We start from the raw sequence: 23,822 nt of genomic DNA, 5'->3' as shown, positions 1-23,822 counted from the left end.
TACTAGCTGGTCAATGGTCCATTTAAAGGAGTTTTATATAGACAATGTTACACCTACAGACTTATCTGTTCAACCACTCTGGAACGAGTTCAATATTTTTGATGTCTGGTCATCTAGTTAAATTTGACATTTTACATATGATGGTGAGACACTGAACAGCTTGTTCTCACTGATCTCTCACATATCTTGACTAAATCTGCTGGCAGTGAACTTCTAAGCAGTTCACGTGTTTTATCGAGCTCCACAAGCAACCTTTTGTAACTACTGCTGTCCACATAGCTGTGGTACAAACCTTGTTTAGGCAGAACCTCTCTGAATATTGACTTGACCTCTGGCATGGTGTCTTCTGAGTGCTCGCTGAAAGGTAAGCATATTTGGTCATTACTTTTCACAAGTTTCTGGGTTTTTTTTGTTTTGTTTTGTTTTTTTGACGCAGATTCATAAAACAAAAGTAGTTTTAATATGAGTCAGTGCTGTCTGTGCAAGAGGAAATGCATAATTCAAGCAGCTTGTTAGTTTTAATACTGGGTATTTCGTAGTTTATGATGATCGGACGTCGGTTAGCCATAGGTCAGTGCACAAGCTGCTGCCCTAGGATGTATTTGTAAAATCTGGTTACTGCAATATGGTAAAACGTTAACATTTTTTCGGGGTTGTATTTCAGGATGCTTTACTTCTAATGAACCATTTCGACCACTTTTACACATACAGTTTGATGCCTTGGCTTTAAAGGCATCATAAATGCCCCAAATTTTCAAAAAATAAACACCATACAGCGTCGGCTAGCTACACAGGCTCAGCTCCAGCTAAATTAACGGCATTCCTGCTTTTAGCGAACTGCCTCAAATGTAGACACTATTTCTCACCAATACACGACAGTATAAACGGATGAATACTATTCACACACCATCTATAAATCGGAGTGTTTTTCGCTAATCTCACCTTCAGTACCAGGTACAGATTACAGTTGTCAAGCCAACGGGTTTGCAAGAATCATGTGACCTTCTTCTGTTGTCTATTTAATTAGCACAATGCTTTACTGGCGCCTACAGGCAGCTCGCGGAATAGCAAAACTCAATAACGTTAACAATGTTTGTTTTCGACGTAAATATGACTATGAGCGTGTCACATTTCACTTCCTACAGTCCGATAAAAAAAAAAAAACGTGTACACCAATTTGTACTTTCATTTATAAACAGAATAGATGTTTGTGAATGACAGGGAGGCAGGTGTAACAGTGGCGCTGCATAGAGCAAAGGAAGTGAAGGTAGTGAGGTGGAGTTTAAATACCGGGGGTCAACCATGCCAAGCAACGGGCAGTGCACAACAGAGGTGAAAAGGAGAGTGCAGGCAGGGTGGCGTGGGTAGAGATGAGTGTCAGGGCTGATTTGTGACAGAAGGATAACAGCAAGAGTGAAAGGGAAGCTTTACAAAATGGTAGCAAGACCTACTATGATGAGGTTTGGAGATGGTGGCACTGACAAAAAGACAGGAGGTGGAGGTGGGAGAGTGGAAGATGTTTGGGAGCAAGCAGGAGGACAGGATTAGAGATGAATATATCAGAGGGACAGCTCAGGTTGGAGATTTGGAGACAAAGTTGAAGAGGCAAGGCTGAGATAGTTTGGACATGTTCAGAGGAGAGATAGTGGATACATTGGACAAAAGATGTTAAATGGGGAACTGTTAGGTAGGAGGAAAAGAGAAAGACCATAGAGTAGATTCATGGATGTAGTGAAGGAGGACATGCAGATGATCTGCTGTGGCAACCCCTAAAGGGAGCAGATGAAAAAAAGAATTATTTGTACTTTTATTGCATTGCTATGTGGTGGAAATTTCCCTATTTATGTAAAGAAAACATAAAATTCAACATATAAAGCAGCACTCTGTATTTTCAAATATTTATTCTCAGCTTTTCAATATCATCTCTGCCAAGCTGATGTGATTTACTCTTCTGTCTTCTTCTCAAGTCTGAGAATTCTGCAAAATTCTTTTTACTCCATACATGTTTGAGCTGTACTGTATGGCACGGCACGGTGGTGCGGTAGTGTCACTGTCACCCCCCCCTGGCAAAAATGTTCAAACCTTCTGGTTTACCAGGGCCTTTCTGTGTGACATTTGCATGTTCTCCCTGTACCTGCCTGGGTTTCCACTTTCTCGCTCAGTCCAAAGACATATTGGGGTTGTCTTGTCAGATTACGGTATCTGGTGATTCCTAATTGGGTTTAGATGTAGCTCTTAGGATGTACTCTGTACATGACCCTAAGCTGGATAAGCATGTATATATTTCACACTTTAACACTTGAGGACTGTTTTGAAATTCCCTTGAGAAAGAAGGTGTGCATACTCTGAGAATTGAAAATAGCTTAAAATGTGTGTCCAGCACTCATACTTTTAAGTGAAAAAACAAGGCTCTCACATGGGCCACAAATACAGCCAGTATTATCAAGAAAGCTAATCAGTGGCTGTTTTTGATGAGGACACTGAAGCTGACTGGCCTTGGAGCAGCTGTGCTGACTTCTTTTTATCATTGTGTGGTGGAGAGCGTCTTGACATCCTCCATAATTGTCTTGTATGGCAACTGCTCTGAGGTCGACAAGAAGGCGCTGCAAATAGTGGTTGGGTGGGACCCCTCCCACCCAACCCATGAACTGTATACTCTTCTCCCCTCAGGCAAAAGGCTGGGTAGCCTCAAAGCCCACACAATGAGGCTGAGGTGCAGCTTCTTTCACAAGGCTGTGAGGTTCATGAACTCAGTGCCATAAGTTGTCCTCTGCACTCTATCAATTTATGTATGTTTCTTTTTTTATTATTATTAGGATATGATTTTTAGGTTGTTGTCATTAAGTTTTATTCTATTATGATTTTAATACTGACCTGAGAAGCAAAGGTAATTCTGAATGACAATAAATATGTCTATCTCACCACTCTATAAGGTGTGCCATGGTAGTTGTATATTGATAAGAAGCTTGATATATAAAAAATTAATATAGTTTCATAATGAACAATATCATAAATAATTGTGTAACTGTTCTTTTTTCTTTGTATTTGAAGAGTTGTGGTTACACACTTTCTTGCCACTTCCAGACAACAAATATATAGGTGAATTTGAAAGAATTGCTGCTTTTTTCATATTTTCCATATCAGACTAATATTGTTATAGGTTTATTTTTATTTATTACAACAATGAACCTGAAGTGAAAATATGATCTAGAAAGCGTAAGACATGCGCTCTATAGAAACTTAATTTTTTTCTAGCGTTAGACAAGCTGTTTGATATATAAGGTAAAAACTGTTGTTAAATTATAAAACTGCTACATGTGAAGGTTTTGAGTCTTTCATTGTTGTATTATAATGATAGTAAACTCACTGAATATGGAAAAATTACAGACTCCATATAAAACATGGACATAGTCACTGTGACCTCATCCATTGTTTTTTGTACTCATTTTGAAGTCTGAGTATTAGCATTTTGTCTGCTGCCATGTTAGTCATTTGGAGCAAGAAGTGTGCCATATTGGATGAGAGGGTGGAGCTACAGTCTAATTATTCTATTATGATTTTAATGCTGACCTGAGAAACAAAGGTCATAATGAATAGCAATAAATATGTCTATCTCACCACTCTAGAAGGTTTGCCATGGCAAGAAATTGCAAGAAAAAATGGAAATGTGTTGAGGGTATTCTGCACTCACAACTATCCTAGTGTGTGGTGAACTCATTAGTCCATGTTAGCAGAACCTCTGTTTTGTCCTAGTGAAAATGTACTTTTTTTTTCTTTAATGAAGTAGCAAAGTAACTTGAGCCCTATGCTCGGGCGCTGACCCTGCCGACAGCACAAACATTGTATAGAGGTCCAGTTCAGTGACTAGAATTTGCAGAGGTGAGGCCTAGCAGACAGCTATAGCTACCACTAAGTACACCAAGATGGATGAGTTATAAAAAAATTAAACCTGCCTAGAGCTGTTAGAAACTGGGAAACTACCCACAGAGGCCAAAACCATGTTTTCATACCAGGCTCTAAAAAGACTTTTCAGTGCTGTAAAGCTGGGCAAGTCTATGGAGAAGGAACAACCTTTGGAACCAACCCCAAGTGGCCACTAGAGGAGCTGCAGTTTTTGGCTTTCTCAGCTCTGGAGATTGCCATATGGGAAAAACTGAGACATAATGTTAAAAAACAACAACAAAAAGACAAAACTTATTTTTTCCCCCCCAAGGACCGGTTTTGATTGTTTTATTCGCACTGTTTTACACATTTATTTTTCCTTTTTTAAAATCTTCTTTTCAATATATGGCTTTATTGCTAGGACCCATTTGCAATCGAACTTATTATTATTATTATTAGTAGTATTATTATTATTATTATTATTATTATTATCATCATCTCTGTTAGATTTTATAGATAAATGTAATATAATGGACGTTTGATTGCATTTCAAAGTCTCGTGATAACATTGGTTAGGCGTGTGAATGACGCAGTTTGGTGACTGGGGAGGGAGGGGAGCAGAGCAGCAGTGTAGGAAAAGAGGAGGAAGCAGCGAGGATGGCGGAGTCACACCTCTGAAGGTAAAACAGTTATTTTATCACAATAACAGTGGACATTTCATCCCCACAGCATGGTAACGCAGCGCTCTAGAGGTAATACACGTGTCAGCCTGTCGTTACGGCGTGTGTAACACCAAAGTGTCATTTTGCGGTGGCGAGTACGAACGCACTCTTTTGTTCAGCTTCGGAATGGCCGCTGTTTTTCAGTGTTTTCTTTTTCCTCTGCTCACATTCACTCCGGGAACGGCGCTTTGATTCAGCGTTACTGTTTTGTCGGCACCTCGGTGGCATTCCGTGACTGCTCGGGTCGGGATATCAGCTGCTTTCACACCTTCACAGGATGTTCTCTTTGGGTTCCTGCTGCCCGTATGCGCTCAGCTGGTTGCAGCAGAGATTTCCCCCCCTTCGGTCGGGTCGGTCTACGTCCGACAGCCGCTCCGCTCAGGCCTACGTTACACACACATCTCTGCTAGTGATTAAGCTAAGCGCTGGATGTGAATATTAAGGGCAAATCTCGACACCCTCACCACGGTCTAGCACACACATCAATTGTCCTTCTATTTTATTATGTGCTGTTGAATGCTGTGTTGGTCTTCCTTGTTGGAGAAAAAATCGCTCGCCAAAAATACCGTTAGCTGCTGAGCTAAGTTGCTTGCTAGCTGACGCTAGCAAGTTAGCGGTCTGGCATAACTGACGTTTGCCGTCCTGTTGACGCTCAGCTTAGCTGTTTTTATTTCCTGCTTTGTTGTCAGTCGTTTTTGCACGCTACTGTTTCACCCAGTTTAAGACTGGACTTTGAGATGTGCATTGTAGATATACGTTTTTAGCCTACTCGAATTGGTTAACGACAAAGTTGTCTTGTTGGTGATGTTAGCTTAGCAGTCACAACGTCAAGGATTTACACTCAATGATCATACAGTATCGTACCCATATTAAGTGTTCGTATCTTGCAAATTGGGTAATCTTGAAACGCAATTTGACTTCTCGACCTGGTAGCTACCGTTTTTGTCGGTAATCTGTTTCCAAGGATTTGCCATTTGCACACGTAGTCACCAACCTAGTGGGGTCATGTGGAGTGCTGTTTAGTGGCAACAGCGATAGCTGCCACCTCAGGCAGTTTTGCCTCCTTTTATTACGTGTAGAATTATCTGTATCGAGAGGCTTTAACTTACTGTGAAGTAGCAGCAGTAACCTAGATGGTTGGATATTTCTTGAATCTGAAAAATGCATTCTCTAATTAGCTGAAATTGGTGCATGTTTCATTTGATTCTAAAGGCATTATAATGGACAAACAAGGGAGAACAGTTCTACTCAGGCCTAAATGCACTGACATTAGCAGATGGGCCTAAGATATCCTTAATGGATAACTTCATTAGTCTGTATGTGGGAAGTTCAAATAGCACTTTATGGTGGTGTTGTGGTTGTGTTGATGGACACATGCATTAGCTTTTTCTGCAAAAAAGTGCTTGAGTTAAGCCTCATATTTACATCGACTAAACAAGCAGTTTTAGCTTACACGCATTCACACACGAGTATATAGCACAGTTGTGAAGGGTGATGTAAAGGCTGATCCATAGTGTACTTTTCTGAACAAACAGGTTTAGTATGGCTGAGTAGTTAAATAATTCCACACACAAAATTATGATTATCCCTTGCTAGCTATTTAGGCTCTTCAGTCGTACGGTTCTAGGAACATGTCAAAGAACAATCTTAAATTGTTCTTTTGTTGTAGATTTTGTAAGCAATCATTCAGCTATTTAGCTGAGTGATTGCTTAGGTGGGGCTGTAGGCTTACAGCAATGTTAACACCCACTGGGTCATATTTATTTAGCAGGAGCAAGTTGGTGTTAGTTTATGCTTCGTACATTAGACTTTTTTGTTTTGACTAAGCACACCCAGTACCTCAGCATTACCAGTAACCTGGTTCTGACAACCTACCAAACCTGTTCCAAGTGTATGTGTAGGTTGAACAGCTCCCCCTAAAAAAAATGTAGTTGTCATTCTACAGAATTTTCTTAGCCCTCTACTTGTTTAGACTAAGATTTAAAATAATAGCAATAACAATCTCAGTGTATACTACAGCCCCAGGAATCTCTGTATCCCACAATAATTTAATGCTTCAGTAAAGAATCACTGATGAGCCAAGTAAGATTTCACTAAGATTTCTCCCAAGCTTCACTATTAAGCTTGGGATAACTTGTTGGTTACCTATAACACAGACCACACAGGAACATATTAATTACTAAGGGCTGATTCACAATTTTCAGCATTTTCCAAAGCGTACTCTTACCCCCCCCCCCCCCCCCCCCCAAAAACAAAAAAAAAAGTGTACAAAGAAAATGTTGATCTTTTTTCATAACATTTAATTTCACCTGATTCTTTGGTATTGTAATGTAATAGAAAGTATTAAAACTATGGAGCCCCACATGGTACATGGGAGGAAAAGAAAAAAAAGAGATGTACTTTTACAAGATCTCGCAAAACTTTTTAATTTTAGGCCATGCGCTTCCACGGTAATCTTGATACGGCAGCGTCCGTCAGAACGTTGAAAGGATCGGCGAGAAATTGCCAGCAAAAACCGTCTTTAATTTATAATTCAGCAGTTACTGTTGACCGTAACCATGTCAAAACTGTACAGGCATGAAGGAAGGAAACTGACTGTCTCGCTCTCACGCCATCACTGCTTCACTCAATCACCACAAACACACACAGTGCTGCCCCTTCCCCCTTCTCCTTTCAGCCACTCAGCTCATAAACAACCACAGTGATGGAGGACACATACCTATTCATCTATATCATATTCATATATATATATATATTCATAAAATAAAAGCTCAAGCTCGCAAAAGTACCCCCCCCCCCCCCCCCCTTTTTTTTTTTTCCTCCCATGTCCATTGCGAGGTTCTGTAAAAAACACATTCTGGTGTTGAAAAATTCCGTAGATCTTGGTATCAAATATACTTTTTCCTATCTATTAAATCATTGTATTGTTGCACTAATAAAAATCCATCCACCCATTCTCTTCCGCTTATCCTTTTCAGGGTCACGGGAGGCCTGGAGCCTATCCCAGCTGTCATAGGGCAAAATGCAGGGTACACAACGTAATTAACAGATATACCTATATATTAGAATTTATAGAGTGCAATAAACTGATTTGAATTTTAATGTGGATGTGTACTGCACTGCATGTACGCTAAATGTACATGCCACCACACTGTACACAGTGGCAGTGGAGCAATTTGTCATCTGAATAGCCAGTCTTGTGCCAAAAAGTGAGTTCCAATATTTGCCCAAAAAATTATTGCTGGTATTTATATTGTTGCAAATGACTTGCGGACCTATTATCTGTCAAGCATATCTCAAACATCATCTCTTATGAACTATATCAATTCATTTTGAGTCATAAAGAACATTTCTGTCACATGGTAGACGCTGCAGACAGTTTTTGGCAAAGTGATTTTCGTATTGTAGCGATTCTGTTAAAGTTAGATGGTTCTGTGCAGATGTTCTGTGATTTCCCACTGTTTTGTTGGTACTTGAACATGTGTGTGCATGCGAAGGGGAGGGAGAGTGAGAGCAAGAGTCAGAGCTGGAGTCCCGTTTTGTTGTTTTTGGTGTGGTTGTGGCCCACAGCAACCATTTAATTGTTAATAAAAGGGCAACTTTTGCTGGCAATCTCTTGGCATCTTCTTCAACGTCTTAACAGACACTACAATATATTCTTTATTAATGAGGGTAAGAACAAGTCATTTCTTCATTTTATATATAAGCCCTTCATAAATCCTGTGCACCAGTATATTTACCGATATAAGCAAAGAAGAAACATTAAAAAAAAAGGAAATCCCTTTTTGACACAACACCGGAAAACTGAAAACTCCACTGTTGCCTTGTTTTGTGCACATACAGCGCTCATACTACGTCCCTTGTACGCTTTGGCATCGCCTGGACCTCGATTCGTCCTTTAGCGACTTCTAGTGATTTTTGAGACAGCCAACAGCGAGTTTTGTTACACAAAAGTTGGCAACAGTGCTGGCCGCCCATCACCAGATCACGCACAAATATACGGGCCAGCATGGATGAAAACAGGCCAAATCCATCATTGTTTTCTGCGGTTTACTGCGTACGGTTTCCATTTTTGAAACAATGCTTCCACTTCTTGTTGAATTTATCTCCGGCTGCTTTCCACACCTGCTGTGCCACACTCGCAGCTTGTTCCTGTTTAATATCGTCACCAGAATCATTTTGTGAATTGATGATTGCCTATTTTAGAGAATTCAATGAGGCCTTTGAACTGATCCGCCAGACCGGAGGCCATATCGCTGCAGACCACGCAATGGTGCAGTGGTGTGGATGCCTCGGCCATTGGCGGTCAGACGGCAGCGCTCAAATTACACAGACCGACATTTTCTAACTATTTGAAAAGCGTACGCTGGGTGTTACCTCCCCTCCCCCCGTCATACGCTCTGGAAAATGTCGTTATTTGTGAATTGTCCCTAACCTTCCTTCCTGAATATGAGTGTATTTTTTTCTTAATCTTCATTCAAAATCTTTTAGAAAGAGATTGCTTGCTGTAATGTGTTTATATTAGTCTAATGATACCACAGTCAGCTGTGGGGTAGCAGATGCCAGCTAACAAGCTAGGTTACTGCTAACTTGTAACCTCTTAAATCCTCTTTTTCACGCAATGCCTTAAGCATAATTTATGGTCCCACAAATCTCTGTCTGCATACACGTTTTTGTTTAGGCAGTGAATGGAGAGGGGTTTTCACCCACTGCAAAAGTGCTCCTGTGCACTCATCCAAAATCCTAACTGCGTTACTGCACGCGGATGACCTATGCGTCTGCTGAATGCTCATTGGTTGACAACTGGGCTGGAATAGTGAAGGGAGTGACAGCGGCGTTCACAGGGAATGGGAGAACCCTGGGGGAAAAAAAAAAACCTTCAAAGATAAAAAAAAAAATTAAAAAAATACAGTATGAAAAGCACAGGCAGTGGCTGCAGTGGACACTGTTAGTTGCTTTTAACACTTGGTTTCACTTCAGCTCTTTGTATGTTATAACTTCACTGACTGACAAGCCAGCAACAGCACAAGCAAAAGTGGCCCAAAGACCGGTTGTACCACATACTTCGTACACTGCCTTCATCAACAACAGCGCTCTCTGCATTTAGACAGGCCATCCGCAGACATCCAGCGGACTGCGAACACGCTTCTCCTGCTAAACCGTAAATTCTGCCTGAGTGTAACAGAAGAAAAGTTACACTGATCATTCTATATGGTGTCTGTGTTTGTCTACTTCTAGAACATTATATTACATGTTAAACCAGCTGAAGACCTACTCTAATATTAGTTTAGAGTAGTTTATTTAAATATATGCAGTATTTATTATAAAAACCCTTGGTATAATATATAAATGTCTTTTGAGAGAAAGAAGTAAATGTCATTTGTTGAGGAAGGAAAGCTTACCTTGAAAAAGTTTTTAAGTAACAGCAGTTTCCTGCAGATGTCCTGACATGGTCACACAGTGAATGACCTGGCTATAGTATGTCCCCACTCTAAAGATTGGTGTTGCCAGCCTTTAGTATTTGAATCTACTTATTGCTATTAGATCCCATTTATCATCATTGTGCAGCAACTTAGCAAAGTGAGGAGCTTTTGAATGTTGCCTGCCAGAACAAACAATCAGATATTCCAATCTGAACAGGGGTCCAGTATTTATATCCATTCATTACATTCATGCAAGTAGGCACTCACCTTAACCTTGTTAGAGATGGAAGAGTGACTGAATATCTTGAACCTGTGGTTTTCCAACACAAGGACTACCTGTTGTTTCTTCTGACCCTATTCTTCATCTTCCTTCTGAAGTGAGAGCTTATTTGCTCATTTGAATATTAAACCACTGTGATTTTTTTTTCTTTTAATAAAAGTACTTTTGACCATTTTTTTTCAAACAGGGTTTCATTTATTGAAGCATAGAAGCATAAAATACTTTTGGGGTTTTTTTTTTGTTTTTTAAATCAAATTACCATAAATGAGTCTTTGCCATAACTATATGTGGACCAACCGTGTTTGGATGGACCAACATATAGTTGGTCCACTATATGTGGACCAACCGTGTTATTTCAAACACTGTTTGAAATAAGTGTTTCCTGTTGGTTGACTGCTTTTGGGTGGGAGTACACAACAAAAAAGGGAGGGGACAACAGTGTCATCTTCCAGTTGGCTTCTTAATTTTTAACTGCAGATTTTCATTTGCTTTTTCTTGATGGTCTTGAGGAGCCAGTAATTGTCTTGGTCTGTTTTCCTGTGCTTTCAGCTGTATCAGCAAAAAACCTGCCAATGCTCCAGATAGGACTAACATCTCTGATATTGGTAGCAGAGCTTGTGGCATCTTCACCATTGTCATCATATTCAGGACTATTGCATTTCAAAAATGCAGATGTTTTGGCCCTTACTTTCAAAAAATTGGAGGTTGACATCAGTTCATCTTTGGTTTAAGAAGGAGCTATAATTGTTGAGGAGCTTTAATTGCACATGAAGTAATGTAACAAGTTACCTTAAACTCTTTGCTTCACCAGGACACAGATGCTGAACAAGAGAGAAAAGGGGAGGAGAGAAACGTGTAGATTTAAATGATAGCAGAATGTATTGGGCTCTCACTGTTCTGAATTGAAATCAATGTGCATATTAGGTGCACAACATTTTTTTTCGCTTATGACTTGTTTTGGATGGGTCATGTTAGGAGGTCAGTCTTTTAATCTGGTGTCTTTGGTTTAATGTCAGGTCTAAAAAGAAAAGTCTTTAAATGCAGACAAGGCTAGACAGATCATTTTTACTTTCGGTTTGTTATAACCAGAACGAAGTAAAAGGACAGGGACAGAGAGTACAACCATAAAAGGAAGTTGCTTGCACAGTTTGGTTTACATTGCTCAAGCAGTTGGACTGGCCTGGGTATTCTCATTTTATTTAAATAGTTATTTAGCACACCGGTATGCCTGTTTGAGACAGTGTTAGATGTCCAGCTTTTTATTTAAGATGGGCAAAAAGAGCAGTATATGCCTCTTTTATTATTTACAGAAACACCCTACAAGTCCTTCTCTCATGTAAGGGGTGCTGCTATTGACTGAACATTTCTTTTACCCAAAAGGTCATATGACCTGTCGTTGTGGGAACTTCATGCTTTGAAAGCCACTTCTAAAGATTACTCTCAGCAGTCCTAACCTTTTCACTTAGCTCTGATCGTGAGCCAAATCTGCCTCTCTTTTTGCCACAGCTTAGCCTGTACTAGGGCTGGAGAGCTTTACACAGTCATCAAGGTACACCAGCAAGAGACTAAACAGAGACGGCTGCCAGAATGGCACCTCAGTTTGTCACATAAAGATCCAAAAGACTGTTTTGTCTGGGAGTCTTTGAGACACCAGTACCAGACATGTATATTTCTTAAGATCCCTCCTCGTTTTTTTCTGAGCATTTAGGCCCCAAGTCGTACCTCAGTCAATATGATTGTTCTGCTGTGAATTTTGTACGGGATGGCTAATGGAATTCATACTTATGTCAATGTTTGTTTTGTAGGAATAAGTTGGTGTGAGGTTATGTTTAGTATATTAAACTGATTTCTTGATCTGGCAGAGCACACTCAATACCACATTTCTCATTGTACTGACTACTGATAAAACCTGTTCAATTGTGAGTTTAATTTTTTGGCTTATGCATACGGAAGAATATTGTGAGGATATCATGTTTAAATGCCAGTCAATGGGGGGAAGCACTGTGAGAGAAACCTGTACATGTTCAGATACAGCAGTGAATGCTTTAGTCTACTGTAATTAGTAAACATAAGTGAATGGATATCAGGTCAACGGCTAAAACTTTCTTCCTGTGTAAAATATCTCACCTGTCTCTCCTGTGCTCTTCACCATGCTCTTCCCACACACAGCTGACTTTTTAATTAAAAAACCCAACAAGTGGGGAAAAAGTCACAGCCCCAGTCATACAAGCTTAGAAACCAGTTGGCGATCCCCTGGTAAACACTGATGTCTGGGGGAGGGGAGAGAAAAAAAGTATTTACCGACCGGTTGTGACTGGTTACTGTGAAATTGACTGTTAAAGCCCCAGTCAAGCAGGCCCAGATACCAGTTGCTAGGGGAAAATGTGTACTTTCTGACCAATTAGTGAGTACTTGTGGGAGGTTGCAACGAAGCAAAGCAGTATACGATGCTGCACCAAAAACCTGCTTGTAATTGCCTTGGTCACTAGCAGACTGCCCTGGTCACCCATAGATTGTATGGAATACATTGAATTTTCTGAAACCCTTGCTAACCACCGAGCTGTTTTGAAAAAGTCCGATACAAACCGGAAATGGGCAACTTTTAGTTTACCTTTTAGAATAAAAGTTGTGCCTTACCACTGAAACCAGCACATTTCAGAAGGCACAACGTTTACTCCGAAGGTAAATGGTCTCCATTTCCAGTTTGTGTCACACTTTTTCAAGTTTCAGTAATGCTCAGTGGTTAGCGAGTATTTTCAGACAAATTGGTGTCTTTGTGCAAACTATGGGTGACAGCAGCAATCTGCTAGTGATCAAAGCAATCACAAGTCGCAAGGAGGTTTGCAAGAGTCGCAAAGAGGTTCGGCACCCTCTTTGCGACTCTTGCAAATTCACTCAGTGACAGCCAGCAACCAGTCAACTGCTGTGAGACAAGTGTCTCTGCAGTCACATTAAGCCCTGTTTTAAAAATCAATACATCAGTCAGAAATATCCTCCTGTTGATTATATGTGGGGATACAACATGAAACTATAGTGAGGTGGATCCAATTTATTATGAGTCTCATGATGATGATGATATTAATTTAATTCATTAAAGGGGGAATGAGAAAAAATTGCCTCGATTGGTGAGCTATCAACGCTCATTTTCACATTGTCATATGTCAGCACAACTCTAAGGAGCGTATGAACATTTTATTACCAACATTTTGTTCTTATAAGCATATTCTGATTTGTGCTCCAGAGGAAAAAACATTTACTGTGAATGGTAATGACAGTTGCCCTGTCAGCAGGAGTCCAGGACAGACTCCACCCCCTCATACACCTCCACTGCTAAGGCATGCTGGATTCTTTTAGCAGGAATCACTTTAGGATTCATTATAAGAACAGAACATATATTTGTTTTGTTCCTCCTGGTACTTAACAAAATTGTTTCTTTGCATAAAATCTGTAAAAAAAAAGAGTTAAAATTAATTATAACAAAAGTGGCAGGCACTATAAGTTAAAATTCACTGTTGAAATCCAAAATGTGTTTGCAAAATGTGAAAATAAAATTGCAAATCTAAACACAATTTCTGTTTTTCTCCTACAGCAAATGTCGGAGGGATTGAAAAGAAAAAAAATCTCAACCTGAAAGAACTTCATCTGAAGGTCCTGGGATTGTATGCTGTTCAGACATTTAAACATGTGGCCCATGGATGCCACAGTCCAGCTACTTCAAAGGATTTTTTCACCCATGGCATTTTAACAAAGGGACAAAGTTTCATAAGTATCCAAAAAATCTTTGGATCCCAAGGCCTTTATTCCAAGGGTAATCATAAATGCGTGGGCCTGCACAGGAATGTGTTTTCTAAAAGCCTTTTTGGTTTTCTGTCCTTTTTTTTGGAATAAGTAACCTGACAAGCGACTCCCATGAGCAACCTTGCAGGATCCCCGATAACGTCGACATGAGTAGTACTTTAGGCAAAGAAAAAGAATCAAAAGAAAAGGACCCCAAAGGTGGTCCGGCTGGTAAAGAAAGGGAAAAGGAGGCCAAGGCTTTGGCCAGCTTAGTCAAGGATGGGGGCAAAGACTCAAAGACCAAAGGGAAAGATGCCAAAGAAGGAAAGAAGGACACCAGCAGCTCAACACCAGGTGTTGCCTTCTCTGTTGACAATACGATAAAGCGGCCAAACCCGGCAACAGGTACACGCAAGAAGTCCAGTAATGCAGAAGTGATCAAAGAGCTTAACAAATGTCGGGAGGAGAACTCAACAAGACTGGACCTATCCAAACGGTCCATTCACATGCTGCCCACTTCCATTAAGGAGTTGACACAGTTGACTGAACTCTACCTATACAGCAATAAGCTGCAGAGCCTGCCAGCTGAGGTGGGTTGCCTGTCAGGCCTGATCACTTTGGCCCTCAGTGAGAACTCCCTGACCAGTTTGCCTGAGTCTCTGGACTCGCTGAAGAAGCTTCGAATGCTCGACCTCCGGCACAACAAGCTAAGAGAGATACCACCTGTCGTCTATCGCTTGACATCTTTGACCACTCTATACCTGCGCTTCAATCGCATTACAACAGTGGAGAAGGACATCCGAAACCTATCCAAACTCACCATGCTCAGCATTCGTGAGAACAAGATTAAACAGCTACCCGCTGAGATAGGTGAGTAAAGACAAAATGCCTCAGATGAAGGAAGGGCAAAGGGCAGCCTGGTTTCTTAGTGGCTGTAACAAGTCAAATTTGAGTGTAACGTGGTGGGATACCACTGATTTTAGAACATTTAGCTGTATTAATTTCCAATTAGTGTATGCCATGATGGTCTTATATTTTATTAATGTAATTCTACAACATTCCCATACTATGAATCTTAGCACTAATAAACACTGGGTACAGAACATTTCTGTAGTCCAAAATCACAAACTATTAACAGTGTTAATTGTTGATCGCTTTTTGTATTTTTGTCCTCAAAATACTGTAAATCAGATTAAAAAAACTTAATTTTTAAAAAGTTTTTTTATTGATAATCAACTGCGGCAGAGCTCCATTGTTTTTAGCAATTTTGCTAAGGTGCGGGCAGGGTACTCTGATATTGGACTGAAATTTTCTATGACTCATTTTGTCCCCTCTTCAGTAAAGCTATTTTCTACATTATATTTTGAGTTTGAATTTTTGGCGGCTGGTACCTACTAGTAGTTTTTGAATTTGATACACATCTTCCTGCAGGGGAGCTATGCAGCCTCATTACTCTGGACGTTGCCCATAATCAGTTGGAACACCTACCGAAGGAAATTGGGAATTGCACACAGATAACTAACCTCGACTTGCAGCACAATGAGCTCTTGGATCTGCCAGAAAGTATAGGTAATGAGTGGATCATTCAAATATAGTTTAAAACTGTAATGCAAATTCAGTTTGTTTTTGTTAATGCTTGTTTTTACTCCTCAACCAGTTTGTGAATCCAGCTACATTTATGTAATAATTTTTTAAAAAGCTGTGAAAATCTTTTTGGCTATTGTTTCAGGGAACTTGGCAAGCATAAATCGCTTAGGTCTGAGGTACAATAGATTGTCAGCTATTCCCAGGTCTTTAGCAAAATGTCGAGAACTGGAAGAGCTAAACCTTGAAAACAACAACATTTCTGTGTTGCCAGAGGTAAGTAGAACATGAATTTTTATCACCAATGTAATGTGATATGTCTGTGGGCTATTAGCCATGTCTCTGTGTTCTATGTTTGGTCAGGGTTTGCTGTCAAGCTTGGTCAATCTGACAAGTTTAACACTGGCAAGAAACTGCTTCCAGTCATACCCTGTGGGTGGCCCATCCCAGTTCTCAACCATTTACTCCCTCAACATGGAGCACAACCGTATCAACAAGATTCCCTTTGGTATCTTCTCCAGGGCAAAAGTGTTAAGCAAGCTAAACATGAAGGTATATTTATGTGTTTGTAATGCAATGTAAAAATATCTCTTGGATAAATTATCTCAATTTTGTCTGCTCTAGTTTCACTTTTGCCAAAGTCTGGTGCTATTAAGGTATCTGAAGATAATAAAAATCAGTGATTATTAAGCTTTTTGTTACTTCAGGCACATTTGACTTGTCATAGAAAGGTCCAGGTGGACAGTGGCTCTGTTATATTCAAGTGTTCCTGTAAGCTGTGACTGTGAGCCAGCATGAGCAATACCAGGAGGCTGAAACTGAGGCAGCTAAATTGAATTCAAACATCATTATTAAATCTGTGCTGTGACATGTTAAAATATCTTCAGAGAAGAAAAGCCGTGGGAACATGAGGTATTGAACTGAAGCTTTGTTATATCTGAGCTACACTGAATCAGAAACAAGAATCATGCACTTAGATTTGAATTCATAGAAAATTTACATCTTAAAAAAAACAGACATTGTGAGAAATTCGCTCTTGTCATCAACATGGTACACATTTGGAAAGTTTGTTTTTATTCTAGTTTAAATAAAGCAGGTGGAACTGTAAAAGTGCATATAATCATTAAACACATTGAGATCGAAAGATTTATCTGTTATAATCAGTCAATCTGCTCAATCTCTTGTGGTGGCCCACCGAATTATTAGTTTTGCTAATAGTTATGCCCTTGTCTTCTCTCAGGACAACCAGTTAACAGCACTGCCTTTGGATTTTGGTACATGGACTAGCATGGTTGAACTTAACCTTGCCACCAATCAGCTGACTAAGATCCCGGAGGATATCTGTGGTCTTGCTTCTCTGGAGGTGAGTCTTTCATACAGAAATGTAGTGATTTTTAGTTTCCCAGCACAGTATCCAATAGATCATATTTTGTGCAAATTCATAATAAATTGGGAGCATGTCGGCCAGTTGTCATATTATTGTTCAGGCTAGTGATCTAGCTAATAAGTGTGGCTCACTCCTTGTTGCTTGTTCTCTTTTGTGTGATTTTCACAGAATAAATTGAAACAGGATTTTTCATATGCCTATTTTTTTTTTTTAAATAAGTGATTTCTTGCAGAAAATTGCTTCATTTCTGTGAATAATTGTATTTAATAGTGCCAAAATCTCATTGTCTTTACAGGTGTTAATATTGTCCAATAATCTTCTCAAGAAGTTACCGCATGGTATTGGGAATTTGAGAAAGTTAAGGGAGCTTGACTTGGAGGAAAACAAGTTGGAGTGTCTACCTAATGAAATCGCTTATCCTAAAGAGTTACAGGTAAATCTTCCAGACAGTTGTCTTGTTGCTCTGCTTGATTTTTGTTGTAAATAAAGGTTGAATTGGAACCAGGAAGTCATGAAAACCCAGTTTAAAAAAATTATTTACAGGATGGGGAAAATAATCTCGCTAACAGTTTGTTGTTTCAACAATCTTCAAAGCTGAGAGGCTGTCCCTTCACCATAGAATTTTCATTTTAGTTGTAAGGAGCAGATTACAGGACAGCCTGTCTACCCATTAGATAATCGTCCACAGTTGGGCTCCAGCTGGTAAATGCTGTGGCATACAGTGGAATCAGAAGCCTTTGTACAGTTTTCATTGTGTTGTCTCTGCCTTCATTTCAGAAACTGGTGTTGACAAATAATCAGCTGACTACGTTACCCAGAGGAATTGGTCACCTCATCAACCTGACTCATCTAGGTTTGGGGGAGAACCAGCTGCAACACCTTCCTGAGGAGATTGGTCAGTACTCCACTCACATCCAACATTTTTAAAATCTCCTTTTATGACAAAGCAGATACATTTTAACCATTATTTTCACATAAAAGCTAAATGTAGCCATAAGGATTTAAGAGCTTAGCAATCCACTCTGACCCTTCCTCATAGTGATTGGTCCAACCTGGATAAGTTTGTTACAGCTGAGTTAAGCCAGAGATTAAAATGAGTCGGGGAAGAAGCTCAATGTTAGCGCATTTTTAGTGTTTAGGCTGTTATAGTTGTGGCTTGGAGATACTAAAGTTTTCTTTTGACGCAGTAACAGCTGATCATTTATAGTTTGTAATACTTTAAATTTGCACAACTAATGACAATTGGAGCTTAGCCCATATTGTAGCAGACTTTAGCAGCCTTTTCATTGCCTCTTAACAGCTGTTAATAATTTTTCCTTAGCTTGTTTTAGCTTGGTCTTTTTATTATTAGCTCTGCTGTCAGCGACAGATGACAGTCAGGGGAACTTTTCCAGCACCGAGCCGTCCAGCGTCCATCCGTCATTCGTCGACTGTTTGCTAAATTTGCTACTCCTTGGTTGTTTATATTTGAAAACTTCTGAAACTGCCATGACAGACTGCTACTTCTGCTGTACGGTTTTATACTTCTGGTTACCCAAAGTTAGAGCCAGAGTTAATGACAAAATTCGGTTACTTGTTTTAAGTTTTCCTTTAATGGACAGCCTTTTATTTTTTTTTACGTTATTTTATTTATAGTGTGACACTACAGTAAACAGCCTACACAAAGCTTAATGTGTGCTTTCCACATGTAAACACGTAGCAGTTAGCAAGATGACAGCTGCGCGTCTCCTCGATCACAGCCTTCGGCCAGTCCAGTGTTTCTGTTTCAGTGATCTGAACATTCTGATATCCAGATAAGTGATATACCTTCCACAGAATAGCTGCAGCATCACTGCATGATTTCCCTAATCAGCGATACAGGAACAGCTGACTGTCTCCACCACTCCACTTTCCCTTAGCATGACCCATGCTAAGTGCTTAGCTTGGCCGATGCTCTGGCTCGGCTCTACAGCTGCTTTAAGGAAAACAACGTTGCCTTGTTTGTTAAGCATTACGTTATTGGTTTTATTGCTTTTGAAGGTAATCTGGTGCTCTTATAATTACGTGATTCCTCGCTGTCAACACCTTCGGAAAAAACAAGGTAACTGATAATGTCGTAGCTGACTTCGGGCCATAATTTCATGTCATTTACATAAGTGACGGGTGAGGCACAGTTACCTCGCTACATTTTAAAACATCCTTGCAATGTATCCACCTCCAGTGTGGTACCATTTAGGCCAGGTAAAAGGAGCTGCAGTGTCAAAATGTTTAAATGAACGGCAAGTGTGTAAGCCCGCAAACGGAAGTAAAATACCGGCTTCCGCTATGAATTATGGGTAATGGCGCGAAGTCAGGAATACTGTGGATTCCCAGGCTGATTCTTTTGAATCTTGGTATGAGTATTCAATATGCAAAGCTCCACAAAATGCTTCAGATACATTTTTAATTTTTCAAACTTTTTTTTTTTTTTTTTTAATTTTGAAGATCAACAGAACATTTATGTTTTGTTTCAGTGACTACTTCCCTTTATTTATTTGCTGAATCTTTTGAAACTTGCTACAAATATTAATTAGGCAAATCTATACAAGATGCTGCAGATACATTTCTGATTTTATTTATTTATTACAAATTTCAAATTTTGTAAACAATAAAAAGTAAATATCAGCTCCATTATGGTTGACCTGCAGCAAAATTAGTTTCCGTTCCAATTAGAGATGTTCTGGCGACTAATTTATTAGTCGATCTTAACAAGGAAAAAAAAATTTGATTAGCCGACTAGTCTCAAACTAACACTCGGATATCAAATTAAATTTTATGCCTGTTTAATGGACAATGTCAAAAACTGTCTAAACAAAGGCATTTGAAACCATTTGAAACTTCTATGAATTGAACCTTAAATGCTGCTTAAGTGTGTGGCACCATACATTATGAACACTGCACGTTATACTCCAAACAATGAAGAAAAAAAACTTAAAATCAATCAATGTTAAATATATGAAAACATGTTACTGGCAATGATGTTTATGCATCATTAAAATATGAGAAAATAACATTCGAAAAATGAATAAATTGTGACTTAAAAGTGTGGCGCATTATGAACGATGCTCATTGCTCTACTATTCATGACACACATCAAAACAATACAATACAAACATCCATCCATTTTTTTTTTTTACGCTTATCCGGGGCTGGGTCGGGGAGGCGGCATCCTGAGCAGTGAAGCCCAGACCTCCCTCTCCCCCAGCCTCCTCCAGCTTACCAATAATTCAGACTTCAGCGCTGTGTCTTTGCAGAGCTACAACGTAACCTACGTAAGTGGCCGATGTTACCGGTGTATATACTTGTGCAGGTGCATTGCGTGTGTTAATTACCTTTCGGTCGTGTCCCGGTGTTTTACATGCAGTGCTGGCTGACAGAAACATAAAATGCTGGGACTTTTTTCCCTCCTGGGTCCTACTTTTTGCTGTGGTCAGTTTTTAATTCTCAAGGTGCAAACACATTTGTCCCTCTAATGTTCTCGCTTCTTTGTACAAACTTCCTTCCCTACCAGAAATGCAGGGAAGGAAGGGTGGTTCTCTGGGGGTGTGCTTCAGGTTACGTTGTAAAACGTCAGAAATAACTAACAATATTACACCTAATAAAAGTATCAGGCCAAGATTAACAGAGTTAAGACATTTTTCTATAACCATGTCAGGGCTGCAGCTCCGTCTGGAGGCAGATGGCTGTGTAACCGGCACTGGGTATCATTTAAAACCTTAATAATTAGGCTAAAAGACTAGTACGTCTGGTACCGACTAGTGAAAATAGCGATGATTAGTCATCTAGTTGACTAGTCGCTCACATCACTAGTTCCAATATATGACACATTGTACAAGTAAAACATTTGACAGTGGCACTCTATAGGCCAACAAGTCTCTTTTTAAGCTCTTGTCTGTACATCTCAGCTCTCATCTGTAACATATGAAGTCTTTCAAAAGGGCACAATAACTGGCAAAGCAATATGTTATCATTGGAGCTGCAACTATTATCTATGGGAAATGAATTTCTGGCTTTTCTGAGAGTTGGTTAAAGGTACTTGTCCTACAATAGTTTTGAGTTGGTGGGAAACAGGGAAATAATAAATCAAGATAGTCAGTAATAAGTATTAATTGTAATCTTAAGTGTCACGATTCAGTAAAGTCTATTGTGAAACATTAAAAGGGGACCTATTATGCTCATTTCCATCAAATCTGTACCAGAACTGATATTGTGTCTTTACCTTGCAATAAAAAAAAAAAAAAAATCTGCATAATTAAAAATTTTTGTATATTCGGGGTGCCAGTTACTGCGGGAGCTTTGCACAGTTCACTTCAGTATAATCGTTATTTGTCTTTAACTGCACTTTGTTGCAGTCCCTCAGTTTGTCCACCGTCTTAAGTGAACGGTTTTAGGTTCCCTCGGTTTAGCCCAACTTTGTTCTCACTAGCTGCCCCTTAAAAACAGTACATGGTTGGGGCTGCTGTGCTTGCAACCAGGGCTGTCTGATGAAGATGACCATATTAAGAATATCTGCTTTCTACATAAACATCCAAGAATTAAAAAAAAAAAAATGTCAAAAACCAGTCTGAAGCCTGAACTCTTGGCTCACATATGCTGACCTCATTTGCCATTTCATGCGTACTAATGTGCCTCAAAACTAATATCAAACTGGATGAAGGAGCTGTCATGAGGGGCACTTTTATTCCTAAAAATTGTATTTTATTCACACCGTTTCTCTGGATGACAGTATTTGGTTTAACTAACACTACATAATGTCTGTCCTCAGGCACACTGGAGAACTTGGAGGAACTGTACCTCAACGACAACCCCAACCTGCATAGCCTTCCATTTGAGCTGGCCCTCTGCAGCAAACTGTCCATCATGAGCATCGAGAACTGTCCCCTCACCCACTTGCCACCCCAGATTGTCGCAGGAGGCCCTTCCTTCATCATCCAGTTCCTCAAGATGCAGGGACCATATCGTGCCATGGTCTGAGCCAAGAGCAGCTCAGTGCCAGTCCTGATGAACTCCAAACCCTCCACTTGCTCTGCACCCTTTCACCTGCCCGCCCCCATTATGTGTATCATACACTGTAAAGAAAACACACTTGTCACAATCAGTGTCGGGGGCGGGGGGGCAAATAAAAGGAGGAGGAAAATGTTTCTTTTTACCATTCTTGGGCAGAGGCAAACCAAATCTTTGGAGACTTGACCTCTGTGTTTCTGCAGTCTATCATGGTCATGGTCAAGGACCCCAGCCCACTACCCGTAACTCATCTTTCATTCCGAATCATACAAGAGGAAATATTTCCATCTGTTTGCCAAAACTGAAGATATATACAATTATATATATTGAGTAACTGTGAGCTAAGTGGCAAGTCTTTCAACCATATAAACCGTGCTCCCATTGCCAATGTATTTACAGTAATTACAAGCATCCATTATGTGAGCAAGGATACAACTGTATGCAAAAACAAACAAAAAAAGTCTTTGGAACTTTTAATTTACTGCTGCTGCCGTGATTTTTAACATTGTCATCTTGTTATATACTCTTTTGATAGTCCCGTTTTTTTTTGTTTGTTTTGTTTTATTTTTGGTTTTTTTTTTTTAACATCATCTTCCCTTGACATAAATTATGTTAATTGCTTCTTGACTATAGACAACAAAGGTCTAATGATGGTGTGCTTTTTCTTTTTTTTTAATCTTTTTCTTTTCTTTTTAAATGTGCCTATGTTTAGAGTGAACCAGTGGTTCATTTCTAAACACAGTTGTCCACGAGAATACAAAGAGATAAATTATTTCAGTAACTTTTTTTTTATTATTATTATTACTGCTGTTTTTACTTTTTTTTTTTTTCCTGTTTAGGGTCTTTTTAACAGATAGCAGCAGGAGTTGTTCAGCATTGAGCTAGTAAATGTATACATAGAGAAATGCCAATCACACGTGCTTGAAAAAGAGAAGCAACTTGGACTTTACTCCAAAATGGGCGGTGCTGTGGGCCCTGTCACCTGTTATTGATTCTATGTGACAAAAAAGGTATTGAGAAACATTAGAACATACTTCGGTGATGGGATAAATGATGATTTTTATATATGAATACAAATACTGGTTGTTGCCTTGAGTGCAATTTTTAGTTATGTTTACTCGTTTGATATTATCTTCAGTGTTGGGTTGCATAGCTGTCATCCAGTTGATCATTGACCAACATATCAAGCGTTTTTAAAAGACGTTTTGAGCTTCTGGAGCAAGTGGTGAGTGTATCAAAATTTAAAAAAAAGAAAAATCATAATAAAACATTGACAGGTAACTCCTTGACAATTCTTTTTTCTTTTTGTTTGGTTAATATCTTTAATCTTCTGTAGTCTGTTTTGACAGGGTCGACTTAAGAATCTAAATAGCATCATGGAAAATATTCCCTTGATTTGTATTGATTTGTAATTTAATTTTTTTTAAGATATCTTTGTTGTCCCACACTGTCCCAGCAATGCTGCTGCTTGTATGCACTTTTTATTTGCATCCTCTATATTAAGACAAAAAAAAAAATCAGTAGTCTCTCATTGGTTATTTTGAATGAGGGCATTTTATTTCATAAGTATTTTATTTGTTAAACGGGTTATCATGTAAATTTGTATCAATTAAATATAAATGCTGAGTTTCACTGGCTCAAAATAAATGGTAACTTTCTTTGGGGAAGTTTTTCCTCTCAATCGCAAAGAACTAGAACTTGCTCTCTAGAACTGTAAAAAAGGGTCTCTGGGTGTGAGACATTAT

General features: G+C 39.4%; 1 protein-coding gene across 1 annotated transcript; it reads left to right on the top strand.

The window, feature by feature from the left end:
- Window positions 1-4,501: 4,501 nt before the first annotated feature.
- shoc2 (SHOC2 leucine rich repeat scaffold protein) lies at window positions 4,502-23,358 on the top strand. Its single transcript, XM_030733101.1, has 9 exons — window positions 4,502-4,562; window positions 13,897-14,954; window positions 15,516-15,653; window positions 15,814-15,944; window positions 16,032-16,220; window positions 16,909-17,031; window positions 17,351-17,488; window positions 17,833-17,950; window positions 21,839-23,358. The coding sequence occupies exons 2-9, from the start codon at window positions 14,252-14,254 to the stop codon at window positions 22,045-22,047; spliced, it is 1,749 nt and encodes a 582-aa protein (XP_030588961.1). The 5' UTR covers window positions 4,502-4,562; window positions 13,897-14,251; the 3' UTR covers window positions 22,048-23,358.
- The last annotated feature ends 464 nt before the right edge of the window (window positions 23,359-23,822 follow it).

This window comes from Archocentrus centrarchus, chromosome 1 (genome assembly GCF_007364275.1).
Source record: "Archocentrus centrarchus isolate MPI-CPG fArcCen1 chromosome 1, fArcCen1, whole genome shotgun sequence".
In the NCBI taxonomy this organism is placed as follows: domain Eukaryota; kingdom Metazoa; phylum Chordata; class Actinopteri; order Cichliformes; family Cichlidae; genus Archocentrus; species Archocentrus centrarchus.
Note: the sequence above shows the minus strand (reverse complement) of the source record. Positions and strands in the feature narration are given on the sequence as shown.

What these genes read in the sequence shown, in the direction of transcription:
- shoc2 (XM_030733101.1), top strand. Translation starts at nt 14,252, where the DNA reads ATGAGTAGTACTTTAGGCAAAGAAAAAGAATCAAAAGAAAAGGACCCC. An exon ending in ACAGCTACCCGCTGAGATAG is followed by an intron (nt 14,955 to 15,515) that starts GTGAGTAAAGAC and finishes ATCTTCCTGCAG; the next exon opens with GGGAGCTATGCAGCCTCATT. An exon ending in ACATTTCTGTGTTGCCAGAG is followed by an intron (nt 15,945 to 16,031) that starts GTAAGTAGAACA and finishes ATGTTTGGTCAG; the next exon opens with GGTTTGCTGTCAAGCTTGGT.